This window comes from Lemur catta, chromosome 12 (assembly GCF_020740605.2).
Source record: "Lemur catta isolate mLemCat1 chromosome 12, mLemCat1.pri, whole genome shotgun sequence".
Taxonomy (NCBI): Eukaryota; Metazoa; Chordata; class Mammalia; order Primates; family Lemuridae; genus Lemur; species Lemur catta.
This window is the reverse complement of record NC_059139.1, coordinates 34,913,851-34,930,171: the sequence shown is the minus strand read 5'-3', so window position 1 is coordinate 34,930,171 and position 16,321 is coordinate 34,913,851. Positions and strand designations below refer to the sequence as shown.

The following is a 16,321-nucleotide window of genomic DNA, read 5'->3' as shown; positions in this document are numbered from 1 at the left end:
ATTTTTGGATTCTAGTCCTTTATCAGATTTGTTTTTTGCAAATATTTTCTCCCAGTTTGAGGCTTGTTTTTTATTCTTTTAACAGGGTCATTTGTAGAGTAATTTTAATTTTAATGATGTCCACTTTACAGTTTTTTTCAATTGTTCATGCTTTTGGCATTTTATTTAAAAAGTCATTGCCAAACCTAAGGTCATCTAGATTTTCTCCTGTTATCTTCTAGGAGCTTTTATAGTTTTGCATTTTTACATTTAGATCTATAGTCCATTTTGAGTTAATTTTTTGAAAGGTGTAAGGTCTGTATCTAGATTCATTTTTTGCATGTGGATGTCCAGTTGTAGTACTACTTGTGGAAAAGATTATCCTTCCTCCTCCATAGAATTGCCTTTGCTCTTTGGTCAATGATCAGTTGACTATATTTATGTGGGTGTATTTCTGGGCTCTCTCTTCTGTTCCATTAATCTATTTGTCCATTTTTTCCCCCATACCATACTGTCTTGATTACTGTAGCTTTATAATAAGTCTTGAAGTTAGGTAGTATGAGTCCTTCAACTTTATCTTTTTCTGGGTCTTTAGCATTTCCATATAGAATTAGGTTGTTGATATCCACAAAATGACTTGCTGGGATTTGATTGAGATTGCACTGAATCTGTAGATCAAGTTGGGAGCAACTTACATCTTAATAATGAGATGTCAGTCTACATTCATCTATCCATGAACACAGAATATCTCTCCATTTATTTAGTTCTTATTTGATTTCTTTAATCAGATTTTGGTAGTTTTCCTCATATAGATCTTGCATGTATTTTGGTAGATTTATACCCAAGTATTTAAGTCTTGAGGGTGTTAATGTAAATAGTATTGTGTTCTTAATTTCCAATTTCAATTGTCATTGTTGGTATATAGGAAAGCAATTGACTTTTGTATATTAACCTTGGATCCTGCAAATTTGTTATCATTGCTTATTAGTTTTAGGAGTTTTTTGTTGATTCTTTGGGATTTTCTATGTAGACAATAACGTCATCTGCAAACCGAGACAGTTTTATATCTTCCTTCCCAATCTGTATACCTTTTATTTCTTCTTGTTTAACTGCAATTGCTAGACCTTCCAGTATGGTGTTTAAAATTTCTTACTTGCTGTACATATGAAAACCTAATGTTTTTTCAAAGATAAGATGAGTAGATAAAACATTTTTAAAGAAGTCTGGGTTGTCTTTTTAAATAAAAATAAAACCATCAGTTTTGTAATGACTTATGAAATTTACTCCATTCATTCCAAAAACAATTATGTCCTTCCACTCTACTTACCAGACATTGTTTTAGGCACTAGAGATATATCAGTGAATAAGACAGAAAAGGTCTGTGGCCCCAAGAAGCCTGCATTCTCTGTGAAGACTTATAGTTAATGATGTTTATTGAAAAGGTATACTGTATTTCTTTGTTTAAAAAGCTTGTCCATATATTAGTGATCTTATATCACAACTTGCTCAGGAATTTGGGATAGAGATACAGAAGCTTTTTTATTGAGTACTGATTAAGCAGCGGAGAAAGTGTTTATTGGATAAGGATAAAGAATTTTGTTCATACATCTGAACTCATGTCTGTGGCTGTATGTGGTTAGAGGAGCCCTAGTTTGAGTGTGGAGCCAAGTTGGTGAGGGTCAAATTTTATTGTTGTTGTTATTACCAAAGTCTGTTGGAGATGAGAGCCAAACACATGTTGGAGGAAAAAAGTCCTACCTTTAGCCAGCAAATAATCTTAAATTCCAGATGCTATAGATTATTGATTCCTTTGCCAAGGGTTCTTAACCTTTTTTGGATAATGGAACCCTTTGATAATCTGATGAGGCTGCATTCCTTCTCCCCAGAAAAGTGTACCTGCATATAATTTTGGGAAGTAATAGATCCCAATGAAATCCATTCATGGACCTCTGAGGGGTTGGTTAATCCAAAGTTAAGAACCCCTCACTATAGTCAGAATCACAGCAAGAATTCAATGAAGAGAAATAAAGAATGTGCCAATATTTAAGGATTTTTAGTAAATGTGTTAGAGAATTTCTGGATGCGTACTTTTTTTATAAACTAATACATTCTAATTTTTCTAAAAACAACTTTGGGCTTTTGAAAATGGCCTCATTATTAAAAGTAAAGACATTTCACTAATAAAAGTGTTTGGAATTTCATAACTGGGAGGATAGAAAATAAGACCCATGGATTGAAGTTAGTGTTGTAAGGGGAAAAATTGTATAAAAAATGGGTTGACTTTGTTTTATTTTTAAAATTCAACTTTTCTTGTTAGGTGAGAACTAGAACAGTTGCTGAATGTGTAGCATTCTACTATATGTGGAAGAAATCTGAACGTTATGATTACTTTGCTCAACAGACAAAATTTGGAAAGAAACGATATAACCATCACCCCGGAGTTACGTAAGTACCATGGGCTTGACTTTAGTGACTTTTGTTTTTAATCATGATATGCAGTCATAAAATTATTGGGGTGTATTTTTCAGGGACTATATGGATCGTTTGGTAGATGAAACAGAAGCTTTGGGTGGGACGGTAAATACTTCAGCCTTAACTTCTAACCGGCCCGAACCTATTCCTGATCAACAGCTGAATATTCTCAACTCTTTCACTGCCAGTGACTTGACAGGTAAAATGAAAATCTTTTTGGGTTCTTTAGTATAGTTTGTTGGAAAATTGTGTCCTCTTTACTTCAAATTACAGGACCACTTGATTAAACCATTTTCTGTTTCTTTTTAGCTTTGACCAACAGTGTTGCAACTGTCTGCAACCCCACGGATGTGAATTGTTTGGATGATAGCTTTCCTCCACTGGGCAACACACCCCGTGGACAAGTAAATCATGTGCCTGTTGTAACAGAAGAGTTACTCACCCTGCCCAGCAATGGGGAAAGTGACTGTTTTAATTTATTTGAGACTGGATTTTATCACTCAGAGCTAAATCCTATGAACATGTGCAGTGAAGAGTCAGAACGACCAGCAAAAAGATTGAAAATGGGCATTGCTGTTCCTGAATCCTTTATGAATGAGGTTTCTGTAAATAATCTGGGTGTGGACTTTGAAAATCACACACATCACATCACCAGTGCCAAAATGGCTGTTTCTGTGGCTGACTTTGGCAGTCTGTCTGCCAACGAGACCAATGGTTTCATCAGCGCCCACGCTCTGCATCAGCACACTGCCCTTCACTCTGAGTGACACAGGGAAGGAGCCCAGAAACAGTGTGTGTTCAGTACCAGTAAACTTGAGGGGAGCTATCAGGTTTGCATAGTCTTTCACTGGAAGTTTGAACCTTTTTCACTATGACATCAGTGATGTCAGTATGTATAGAACTATATCTTGATTTATCAAGAGTATTTTCATTTTTCAATCCATAAATGTGGAAATGAACTATGATCAGCAGAGTTGGGAACTAAGATTGAACTCTGTGGTGCAGCTTTAAGCTCTGCTTCTCTCTTCCTCATCCCCCAGTACCTCTTCCCCACTCCCTTCTTTTTCTATTCTTTTCTGTTCCCCACTGCCCTCACTCCCAATTTTAAAACCTGTAGACAGAGGCCACCAGCTCAAAACCAGCACAGATGTTCTGAACTGAATGGTGTGGCTTCTTTTCATGTAAATTCCTTTTGCCGTAACGGATGCAGTGGAATAACAATGTTTACAGGTACCGATCCCGATCCCTGCTCAATGTAGCATTTTTTTGGTTTTATTTTCTTAATTAATAAAAGCAGGGGTAGGTTTCTTTAAACTGCACAAACATGCAAGGATTTTTTAAAAATGGAAACTTCTCTCATGTTATTCAACTAGAGCACTTCAGTTTACAAAACAGCAAATCCATCTTTATGGAAGCCAGCACGAGGAACTGTGTGCAAATTATGAAGACACTTGCTTGGATCCTGCTTCAAAATTCTAGACCAGGGCTACCTTACACAGAATTGGCCATTTTACTGCCAGGAGATTTCTGTGTAACTTCATTTATTGGCTAAAAATTTGGTATTTGAAGATGTGGTATTCATATGGGGTTTTGTCCACCATTGTCAAGATTGTAGTCGTAAAAATCATATACCGGTTATTGATAATTTAGTTTATCCTGAGGCAGTTGACTTGCAGAAGCACAGTCTACAAAGCCTAGGATGTTGCCACTCAATGGTTTACATTTTGGGACACCTCTTAAGTTGTTCTTAGCACTGCAGTTCAAAGTGTTAATATTTAGAGGGACTTCTAGATTTTATACATAATGCAGTAGAACCTTGAAGTATATTTAAGCTTTTTTGTTTAGCTTGAACACTTGGCAAGAAAAATGTGAGTTCCTATCCGAAATAGAATGGTACGTTACCACTTTTAAGTTTTAAAAAGTGATAAACATTCAGTTGTATCTCAGTTTTGTTTTTATTCTAAACATCGTGAATGGGAAGCCATTGTCATAAACTTCGGCCATTTTTGCTCTATAGACATGCCTCTTTAAGTTATAAGGTGAATCAAACAATATGTAATACAGTATTAGGATGTAATAAGCTTTGCTTTTATAGTATAGTTAAAATACAAAATTCCTTTTTTTGGCACCATCTTAATTAAAATTTTTGATTTTTACTAGTTGTGTTGCTTTGCAAAAAACTTAAATGTTTGGCTACATTGCTAATATTTGTAAGTGTAAGTTGCTTCAAGGTTGTGCTGATGAGTAGATAGGACGTAGTGATTAGTGATCGAAAGGGAGGGTATTTATTATACAAACTGTGAACTGCAATGACATCCTTAGTTTTGGATGATGTGTATTGTTTTTCTTTGCAGCATTTTAATGAAGATTGCTTTGAAGTGTTTACGCAGTAGCACATTTACTATAAAATTTAGTTTAGCACAGTGGACAAAAGTAGTTAATAACTTAAAATCAGTCTAATTTATACATCTGAAGTCTAGCATTCCTGTATGCACACAGTAAATAATGGGTAGCCTGGGCTCTGTGTTGCTTTCTGGTATTTTTATCCAAGGTTGTCAGCTTCTTATTGCTGTGTTGGTTGTGCTAAACTTTGAACCTTATTTCTTTTATTAAAAATCAGTACACTTTCTATAATTTAGTAAGATACTGGCCATAATGTTCCATTGTTATAACTTTAATTTTCACTCTGGGTTTACAGTGGCTGGTCTGTATAAATAATTTACACAAAGATGACTGAATGCTAATACCAGTTGCACTTAAATGAACATGCCCATTCTCAGTAGCTGATGCAGTAATATATTCAGTTTATCTATGCATTGCTGGGATCTTGATATAAGATGGAAACAGTGTTTCTTATCTAAAGTTTTGATTATCAGCAAGTTGAATGGACACTTTAGTTATTTAAATAAAGATTTTTGACCAAAATCCAGAAAATGGTATGAGAGAAAAATAAATTCCAGCTAGTTTAATAGATTTTTAAATGCCAATCTGATTTTAGCCTCTTAGAGAGTGCTAACTAGCTGGTAACGTTTACTTTTAATTCCTTGTTAAAATGAGGCAATAATTTGCAAGATTTTTGTACATAAGTGTAAATTCTTCATATCTTTTTAGATCTAATTCAATATTTTCTGACTACTTCTGCCATGTATAATACCATTTTTGTGCATGCTTGATGTGACATTCATAAATTGTACCACTATGACTTTATCCATGTAAAATAGCTATTTATTGAATTTTCTTTTAAAAGCTGAATTTACTGTTTTTTCTCTCCGTTTAAACATCTTAACAGAATTTGTTACTGTTTATTAAAAGAATTGCGTTTGAAAGCATGAAAACTGATTTATAATCATATGAAGAAATAATGCCTTTTTTATCAAGTGTTAAGCACAATTCTTATAACAAACTGTGATAAATTCTTTGTTTTTTTTCCTTTGCCGCATTATTTTTGTATGAACAAACCAAAAATTCATGGTGAGCAGTTGCAGTGTTGGCTGATATATCTTTAATGTACAGGGAATTTGAAGAGGACAGTGGATTCATTTAGAAGTGTAACTGGTGCTGTGATTATAGCAATACTTTACTTTTGTTAGTTGTACTTCATCTTTTTTACACTAGCTTTTTAAATGTTTAGTTTTCCTCTTGTCATGGTCAACTGCTGAATTTACTTGAAGGATGTAGAATACTGTTTTAAATAATACTAAAATCTGTACAATTAGGTCAAAGAATTGTGCAATTGTTTCCTTTTTAATTTTTAAAATCGAGGGTCATAAATATTTGAGAACGCCAGATCTGATAGAGCATAGTGATACTATTTAATTTAACCAAAGTCTCTAGTGAGTATTTCAACTTTGAATGTAAACTAACAAATAAACCTGACCACCAAGGAGATTGTTTGCCCAGAGTTTCAAAGCACATTGTCTACAAATGGGAATTGAAATAATTTATAAAAATATTGACATTACTATGTTTTTTAAAAAGTTCCTAATTTTTTCACTAAAAGGAGGAAACTATTAGTTTTATTGTTAAATATGGTAGATACTATTCCTCTTAGATGACCAGTGATTCCAGTTGTCCCAGTTTGAAATAAGTACCCTGTGAGTCTGAGATAAATTAGTGACAATCAGAACAAGTTTTAGTATCAGATGTTCAAGAGGAAGTTGCTATTGTTGCATTGATTTTAATATTTGTACATAAACACTGATTTTTTTGAGCATTATTTTGTATTTGTTGTACTTTAATACCTGGTGTACAGTTCCAGAAATAAAAATCTGGAAATCTTTTTTTTTCTTGGTTTGTGTGAGTATTTGCCAAAAATAGATTTTTTATTTAATCTTAAGCTATACCAAATAGCTAATATTACACCCCTGTTAAATTGGTTTTACATGCAGTAACTAAGACATATGATACGTAAGTAATAAAGGTGGTAGATAAGTTTTCTTTAAATCCTCTATAGTATTTTTCCATCTATAATAAAATTCTAACCCTCTTAAGGATTATACTTTCAGTTTAATTCAGGAAGCATTTGTTGAATGTTATGTTTCAAACACTGTTCTAAGCAACTGGGTCTTTTAGGAAAACATGATATCTGAAATTTGATCAAGTATTATTTGACAGATTATGGTCAACTAGTCTTCCTTATCTACACTATTCATAGTTTCATTGAATCTACCTAGTCTCATTTTTCCTAAACTTTCATCATTTCAAGCTAAAGATCTTGCCTTAGCCTAATTTCACAAGTTTGTCCCTGTATTTCATTTTCTGTGACCAGAACTTTTATCTAGTTCCATTTTTAAGATGCAGTGATCATACTGCACATAATATCCAAATATTGTACAAGGCCAAGAAGGGGATAGAATGAAAGCAAAAACTTTTTCTCCTCTGCCTTTGGTTACTTGTCTAAAACCATATTCCCTCATTCTTAGACACCAAAGGGCCTCAGTGTGGAGGGCTTGTGAGGTGGACACATGCACAGAAGCACTTCCAGAGGGGGGACAAGCACAGTATTTGAATACAGCCAAGGCAGCAGCCAGGTGCCCCGTAGGAACTACACAGTACTTCAGGCTTTGAGAGGGGGAGAAGCCTTGTGGAAGCACAATCTCTAGTGACTTCTAGGCTACTAGAAGTCATTTTGACCATAATTTCCATCAATAGTTTGCTTTTTGAGCCTGCTGGTGATAAGTGCTACAGAGAAAAATACGGAAGTGGAAAGGAGAGTACTGGGGTGGCAGCCAGGGATTGCAACTTCAACAGGGTGATTAGGCAAGGCTCCTCTCTGAGAAGGTGACAGGAAAGGGGAGAACAAGCTATGTGGCCATCTGGGGGAAGACCTTTGCAGGCAGAAGCAACAAGTGCAGAAGCCCTGAGGTGGGAACGTGCCTGGCAGGTTCAGGGACTGGCCAGGGGGCAGGTGTGGCTGGGAGGGAATGAGCAAGGTGAGAGCCAGGAGAGCAGATCTGCGACGAGCAGCTAGATCATGTATGTGAAGGACTTCATTTGCTCCAGGACAGGAAGAGGATTTTGAGCAGGGACATGTCAAGATCTGACTTTAACTTTAAAAGAATCACTCTTGGTGATGTATTCTGTAAGCAGGGCAGGAAAGACAAAGAGGAAAGACAATTAGGAGGCAATTGAAATTGTAATGAACTAGGGGAGTAAAGCTGGTGGCACAGCAGTGAAGGTGGTCAGAATCTGGTTATACAGGTTCCATGAAGATTTCAGGGGCCCAGTAAATAACACCCTCCTTCCTATCCAAGTTTAGAACTGATAATTGGAGCAGGAGTCAGGTCTATGGAGATCAAAGTAACTACTGCTAATAAAATTCTGGGGAAGATGGCTTCAGAGTTCTGGCCAGGTTGGCTTGTTAATACTCCACCTCTGAAGTAGACTCATTCTGGCACTGGCTGGGCTGGCTACAGGCTGCTCCCTGCATAAGGCAGAGAACTGCCCAGGACACATTCTTTCTGCTGGCAGGCAGAGTCTACAGAGAAGGAACTAGAAGGGTGTGGGCCATTGGTGCCTAGTTCTCCAAACATACTCTCAGAAAGTCACTTCCTCCAGTGGGGAGACAGAGAGGCTACGAGCATTACAAATGGAAGCCCTTCACATAAAACCTGAGACATGGGGAACAGGTATTCCTCCCATTGACACTATCTTTTAACTATATTCCCACATGAAAACAATCTCTTGCCCTTTTTTTTAAACCTTTTTTGGTATGGAAATGTTCAAAGAGTAAATAGTATAAGGACCTCACATTTTGCTCCTATCTAGCTAGAACAACCTTTAAATTGTACATACACACACCAATTTACTCATAGCAACACAATAGATATTTTTTACTTGATTCTATAAAAATAAAGTATTTACATAAGTTTGTAGACATCAATAGTACTACAAAAATTACTGGTGCTTGGCTAAAATTTTACAAACCACCACTTAGCTGTACAAAATAAACAAAAGAAAAATTGAAATTGTAAGTTCAAGTAGTAGGTTTTAATTTAATAAGCTATTGTGTATTTAGGTGAAGCCCAATTAAAATTTGAATTGCATTACAAATTTGAAATTGTAATGAAGCAAATAGCTTTTATCATGAAATTGGAACATAAATATAATATCAACAAAAACAAAAAATTCCTACTCCAATTAGGTCTCAAAATATTTGTTCTACAGGTGGAACTCAGAGAACTGATTAACAAAAAACATTTAGATAACTGAGTAGAAAACCTAATTTCTAATTTGGAGTTAGCTGACAATTGTGTAGTAGTTTGAAAAAAACTCTTCTCCTTGGTTTATGTCCCTAAGTGCGACAAGAACGACACATCGAAGCGGGCTGAAAACAAAAAAAATATATACAAAAGGTAAGAATAGTGACAGATAAAAGCTCAGATTTTTAATATAACCAGTATAGGTTTTATAGTTGTAACTTTCTCTCTACTCAGGTTCCTTACATTTTAGTTTATACATTTGATTTCTGTGAGGAAATAGTTCTTATCTCTCCCTGATGCAGGTACTCTAGAGTATGTCCATATCATTAAAAAGACCACAAATCAATAGGTTTATACAACTGACTACCTCTTCGGAAAACTCTGTTTCTATGTTTAGGCCCCCAAAACTGATATCACAAACTGATATCTTGTATTCTAAAAAATGGAAACATTACTTAAAATTAGTCGGAATTAAAAAAAAATACTTTTTCTGGACACAATAAGACACTGTTATATGTACACCTTCGAAGTTCTAATGACATCATACCCCGGAGTGTATGGCTAAAAAAACCTAATTGTTCTAACACATACATGTAGAGACACAAAAGTTATCAAATTTTAAGTATAGTGAATAGTCCTAGAGTTTTAAAAATCATTCATCTTAAAAGGACAATTTAATAGGTCCTATATAAAATGTGTGCTAGCAACTCAGTGAAATGATATAAAGATTATATATTCCTACAGCATTAAGAACTCAGCTCTCCAGAATTACTTATATTAAAAATTGTTATTTGAGTATTCTTAATACTCAATTCTCAGTAGACTTTCCACTTAATAAGCAGAAAATAAACATTACATTAAAATATGTGTTTTCTGAATACAGTCCTTGGTTTCAGAACCAAATAGTGAAATGGGCAAAAGAAATAGTGTAATTTGGCCTCTTTCTTGTGAGGTAGAGAACATGATACTTTAAATGACTAAAAATGTATTTGAAGATTTTATGGGTAGGAAAAACAACAGAATCACAAGAAAAAAACTTTAAAGTCAATACTTCTAAAGTGTTACATAGAACCACAATGGGTAATAATAAGCAGAATAAGCTAAGTTACAGGAAAATTTTAAATTTCAAATAAGCCTACATTAACACATTAAAGTGTTATGAACATAAAAAAATCTAAGTTACTTATAATTTTTCAATAAAAATATCTTACCCCAAATTCTATATAGCTTTTTCTTAGAAAGTATTTTTTTAAGTACCACATAAGATAGGAAATGCTCTTTTAGAAGACTAACCTTTGTTTGTCATAGCTATAGGCAATGTTTGGAAGATACTGCTTCAGTTCTATAGGGAAAACTGCAGGCACATCAAATTCCTGATAACAGACATTAGCTGCTCTGTCTAGGAACAAGCACAAAATTTTTAGAAAAAGGACCATGATACAAGGTCATGGAAAACAGTATTGAATTATGACACTTAACATATGGTTTTCTAAATTATTGGAACATGCTCAAAATAATTACTACTATGTTCTAGGCACTGTTAGATTTTTTTTTTAAATGGGTCATTGGGAATGAAGCTGTTAGATTTTATATATTTATATATATTTTTATATATATAGTAAATAATATGTAAAACAGAATAAAAAGTAAATAAAACATTTACATATAACATAATAAACACATTTATATTATATAAACATATATATAATATATAAATATATATTATATAAGTTATATATTATATATAAACATATATAATAAACTGTATGTTTTATTATTTACTTTTGATATACCAAGAAATAGAGGCTCAAAAAGGTTAGAGGCTAAATAAAAGAGTCAGGCTTGGAGTTCACATCTCCCTAACAACAAAGCCTATGCTAAATGTAGCCAAATGATCAAACTTTCACTTATGGGAAAGTTAAATCCTAAAGAAGGTAAGTGACTCACAAACTTAGCAATAGAAAGAGGATACCAGTGGCACTGACAAAATAATCTCTAAATTAACTAAAACGCTATTTAAAAAATGCTAAAATAATAATGATCAAAAGGGCAGTTATCAATTGCCTATACTCACTAAAAAATCAGAACAAAAACAGTAACTTAAAGAATTCCATGTAATGTGTACCATTATTTCCCCAAATCCTCTCTTTCTGCTATCTTCCCTCCAAAAGTTATAGTTGCTTAATTAAGGACTTTGAATACCTGAGATGTTACACTCAACTGCCTCTGGCGCTCAGTCATGTGGCAAAGGAGTAGAATTAACCATTGTTATATCGCATCTCACAGCTCCATGATGCTTACTTACCATTGGAACAATTGTTGACATACTGTCCTACAGCCAGGGGATTATTAATTTCTGATGTTAGCCATGTACTATCACTCATTTTTAAAGGGCCAAGTCGGTCCCTCCCATTGCAAGATCTGAAACAGGAGAAAGCATTAGCTAAGGGGTTATTGTTCTGTATCTTAAAATAGAATTCAAAAATACAAAATTTACCTTAGAATTAAACAAGTGCAATTTCTCTTAAAAAAAAACTTGTCTAATCAACAGGACAACAGTTGTTACACAGAAGCTATCTAAATAGATTTTTATTTAAAGCACGAATGCTATTGGTCATTATCATTGTTGTAAGTGTGGTTGTGTTTCCTACACTTAAATTTGAACATGGGCATCACTTACCTGTACACAGCTTTTGATATTCCTTTGTCATTTCCATCAATAAGTACCCCATCCAGGCATCTAAAAATAAATGGATTTCCAATGGACTGGAAAAAGATTGGCTCATACTTCTGATATACTGTACCTATAATATCACAAGATAAGACATATTACAGCAACATGGAAAAATCATAAACACTGTGGTAAGAACCTTTCTCTGAAACATAATCACATTTTCTTTAGTTACTTTTCCCCTTTAAAGAGTGAATGTCCAATAGCAAGCATAGAACCAACTTGTCCACACAGCAGAATAAAATATAACTATCTTGGTTAATGATAAAATGAACACCACATTTTAGGTTCAGTTTTACAAAGTCACATATATATTTTTAAGTAGAGTATGATTTGACATCTAAAGGGTCTTTTAAAAATGTATTTTGCTAATAATTTAATAATAGACATATATGGGCACAGATGAGTCTGACATTCAGGATGTTTCTCCTTTTTCTGGCAAAGGAGGAAAGGAGAAAATTAATATTTACCAGGTGCTTCTTATGTGCCAGGCATGTTAATCTATTAAATTTATTTTAGTATTAACTGATTGGTTGGCTTGTTCTATTTAATCTTTATAGAGTTAGGTTAGTTGTATAGCAGGAAACTCAGACTTTCTTGCTTAGGGATGTAAAATTAGAAAATAGCAGAATTACTTTTTAAAAACACGGTCTACCTGACTCAAATATTCACGTATACACTTTCCACTATACCAAATAACGTAAGTTTAACAAATAAAATTCTATTGAGCATGCTAGTCAATGATCTTTTTTTGCAAAGAAGTTGCCTTACTAGTGTAGAAATGGCAGGAAGACCTTTATTCAGTGATTTATGGATTTAAACTCTTATCTTTTATGTTTTGACCCATACCATTTTTATCTTTAGTCATCAACTAAGCCAAAGTGGCTTATTCTCTAGTGCTTTCTAAGTAATTTGTACAAGTGGACTATACAATTTGTACAGGTGGAAATCTTTGGCTAGAAAGATTTCCTTAAAAGGAAAGTGCATTTATTCCAACAAATACTCCATGATACTTTCTAATACATAATTTACAAACAGTTCATTCCCAAAGTAGAACTTTAAAAATCTGTGGAAACCTGAGTTTCACATTCAACCCTTTAAATATTACAGGGCTAGGCATTTTGTTGAGCTTATATTAATCAGTATGCAAGAAACTTGGCAAAGTACTAATCGAGCTGTTACCAGGATACATAGATACAACCGCGCCTTTTGGTACCAATCCTTTAGTGACGAAGACACCTTTTCCAGCAGAAATCAAAGAGCTAGTTGCTCGAGCAACAGTGAAACCCAATGTCTTATAAAGAATTTCTTCTGGTTTTAAAATATTTTGTTGTTGATGTCTGTTTTCAAGCAGTGTCACCCTTTGATGTTCAAGTGCCAGAAGGTCTTGATATTTTGATTTAACAGGTTCTGGAAGCATAGTCAAGATTTCTGATTGTTTATCAAAATCATTTAAAAATAGAGCCTGGAAAACTTTCAATAATGTTCCTAGGACATCTTCATCTGAGATAACTTTGTCTTTAGATTCCTCTGGAACATATCGGAGGGTCCTGAAAATGGGAAAAGTTTCTATTCACTATCTTTCAACTGATAAGAGCCACACTATCTTCACGATTTCTGGGTTACTGGCCTTAATGAACTGTAAGATTATTCTGCTGTGTTAAAACATAAAGCTCAAGAAGTTCAGAAAATAATTGTTTGGGGTAGCTCTTGTTACCTAACTCCCAACACTACCCACACAAGTAGCCAGAATTTATGAAAGGCCCATTTTGTACCAAATGGTTTTGGGTCCTTTCATTATCCCATTTTTGCAGACGACGAAACAGGCTTGGAGGTGTTAGGGAACTTCCCAAGGTCCAAAAGCCAGCAAGTGGGAGAGCCAGAAGCTCAGCTCTCTCCTCCACTACACCCAACAACCACTTGAGTATCACATCATGAGAACCCTCATATTCAATGGCTTTCTTTACAGGCATGTAGTTTCAAAGACAAATGTGGCATATACTTTGTCACATTCTCTCCAGGAGTACCACCTTCTTTAATGACTGCATCACTTATTTCAACAACTTTAGTACATAATTTCCAATTGTACTGATTGTATTATTTTTACTCTTGAACAAAACGCGTGCAATTTCCACCGCACAATTCTATAGTAACGATGCACCTGCATTCATGTCTCCCTCGTATGAAACTTCAGGAAATCTCTTGGGCTTCCCAATTTTTCGTTAACTGCTCTTCCAGGAGGCCTAGTCTGCCTGTGTGGTAAGCACTGTGTTGACTCCTTGCAGATCACTAGCATACCCTTAATAATGCCGGCAGCGTCACTGTCCAGGGCGACCTACTCAGCTAGCGTACTCAAAACCCGACGTGTTTTTAGTCGCTTTTCGTACGTTTTATGCTTTAGCCACTCCAAGGTATTCTCACAGCCGAGCTGGGTTGCTTTCACCACATAAATTATTTGTATGGAGCTGTGAAAATAAACCTTGCTTTGGCTTTTCTGAGGAAGTTCAAGCTCCTAAACATGCCTCGGCGGAGAAAAGGCCACGCACTACCACGAGGTAAGAGTAGCCTCTTTTTTTAAAGTTTCTATTTTTGCCCAGATACAGGAGCTCCAGCCAGCTCGGACCCCTAAGAGGAACAAGCGCCAAGAACCGCCTGCAAACCCGACCTTGCAGGCCTAACAGCGCGGAGGACACTGGGAGAGGCCGCAGGCCCCGCCCACCCAAGGGCCGCGCCCGCTTCAGGCCCTTGGCCGGCCGCGGCCGGACCCGCCTCTGGCCCCGCCCACCGCGGCCCCACCCGCCGCTCGCCCGCCAGCCTCAAACCCGGACGCGGCCTCAGACCCCGCCCACCCAGGGCCCGCCTCCTCGGGCCCTTCGGCCGCTTGAGGGCACGCCCGCCCGCAGGTGGCTCCGCGGCTTCGCCGCAGTGGCGGCGTCTGGGACCTGACAGAAGGTACCCGTGGTGCGGCCGCCCCGCCTTCTCACCTTGGGTTGTGGCTTAAGTTCAGCGCGATCCAGGGGACGAAGCGGTACTTGTAACGGCGCCATCGCTGCCACAGGCCCCGCAGCAGGCGGCGCGGCATGGCTGCCCCGCGGGGCCGTGACCAGGTCGGCGCGGGAGAGGCGGGTCGCGGGCTCGGGCCCGCCCCGGCCCGGGCGGAGCGGGCCGCGTTGTCCCGCCCTCCTCGGTTTCCGCCCTTAGAGTGCCTGGCAGCGCCTGGCCCCCTTTGCGCGGGCTCTCGCCCTTCCCCTTTTTTGACCCCAGCCCGCTGAGCCAGAGGCGCGCAGAGCTGGAAGGAGGCCCCCGTTTGCACTTGTTCTTTCTCGTGTGGTTTGAGCATTTTCGCGCGCGCACACTCACACTAGCCTTGGTTGTGCGCAGAGGGTCGCAGGGCATCATGCCCTCGAGGAACGCAGCCCAGAGTTGACCGCCGAGCTTCTTTCGCAAGCCTTGCCCTGCCTTCCCCCTTGTGCCGGCTGCGCCGTGTTCCATCCGTCTCTGCTTCTCCCTTGCCCCGCAGCAGCCTGACTCTTCGGGAACAAGAGTTTCAGTCCTACCCTTAGACATCAGGCCCTTCTGCCCGACTGAACCCATGTTCCAAAAAGTTACCGATTTGGGACTTTGGCGAATGTATATACTTAATATTTAAAAAAGGGGGGAGCACGATGGCTCATGCCTGTAATCCCCGCATTTTGGGAGACCGAGGCCAGAGGATGGCTTGAGCCCAGGAGTTCGAGGTTACGGTGAGCTATGATCAGGCCACTGCACTCCAGCCTTGGGGGCATAGGGAGATGCCTTCCCTGTTTTCACTCCAGTTTTTCTCTTCATTCTCCCAAACACTCAAAGACAAGACTACATAGGCAAAATGTGTTTGTTTTTTTTAAATGAAGGGGTGGGGGTTTTCAAGTAGGTGCTCCATCAGTTTTCTTGTTTTTGTTGAGACAGAGTGTCCCTTGGTGTCCCTGGGTAGAGTGCAGTAATTGTAGGTCACCGCAAGCTCCAGGTCCTGGGCTGTGAGCGATCCTTCTGCCTCAGCCTCCCGGGTAGCTGGGACTACAGGCGCGCCATAATGCCCGGCTGGATTTTGTGGTTTTGTGTATTTTTTTTTTTTTGTCTTTCGTGTTTCTAGGGTAGACCCACGGGGTCTCACTGTGCTCAGGCTGGTGTTGAACCCCTAAGCTGCAGCTATCCTCCCGCCTCGGCCTCCCAGAAAGCTAGGAACACAGGCATGAGCCACCGCACCCTGCCGGCAAAATGTGTTTTTAAAAACAGTTTTATTGAGGTCCAGTTGGCATATAATAAACGCACATTTTTAAAATGAACAGTTTGATAAGTTTTTGACATACATATATACTTGTGAAACTATCACAATCAAGATAGTGAACATATTCATCACCCCCAAAAGTTTTCTTATGACCTCCTGTAATCCCTCCATCCA

At 37.4% G+C, this 16,321-nt stretch overlaps 2 protein-coding genes across 5 annotated transcripts in view; one reads left to right on the top strand and one right to left on the bottom strand.

Moving 5' to 3' along the window:
* MIER3 (MIER family member 3) overlaps positions 1-6,730 on the top strand; it is a 30,584-nt gene extending 23,854 nt beyond the window's left edge. For all 3 annotated transcript variants that reach the window (XM_045565725.1, XM_045565727.1, XM_045565726.1), the window contains 3 exons: positions 2,297-2,424; positions 2,508-2,650; positions 2,761-6,730. In XM_045565725.1, the coding sequence (XP_045421681.1) occupies positions 2,297-2,424; positions 2,508-2,650; positions 2,761-3,218 (729 nt within the window). In that variant the 3' untranslated portion in view covers positions 3,219-6,730. The remainder of the gene's footprint in view (positions 1-2,296; positions 2,425-2,507; positions 2,651-2,760) is intronic.
* SETD9 (SET domain containing 9) lies at positions 823-15,328 on the bottom strand. 2 transcript variants are annotated; one of them, XM_045565730.1, is made up of 6 exons: positions 14,868-15,256; positions 13,066-13,433; positions 11,833-11,956; positions 11,458-11,573; positions 10,446-10,551; positions 823-1,022 (listed from the first exon to the last, which is right to left on the bottom strand). In XM_045565730.1, the coding sequence occupies exons 1-6, from the start codon at positions 15,221-15,223 to the stop codon at positions 1,019-1,021; spliced, it is 1,074 nt and encodes a 357-aa protein (XP_045421686.1). In that variant the 5' UTR covers positions 15,224-15,256; the 3' UTR covers positions 823-1,018. The 2 variants fall into 2 exon arrangements, with proteins under 2 accessions (XP_045421686.1, XP_045421685.1); XM_045565729.1 differs by lacking the exon at positions 823-1,022 and adding an exon at positions 8,874-9,277 and having other exon boundaries at positions 14,868-15,328.
* Between the last annotated feature and the right edge of the window lie 993 nt (positions 15,329-16,321).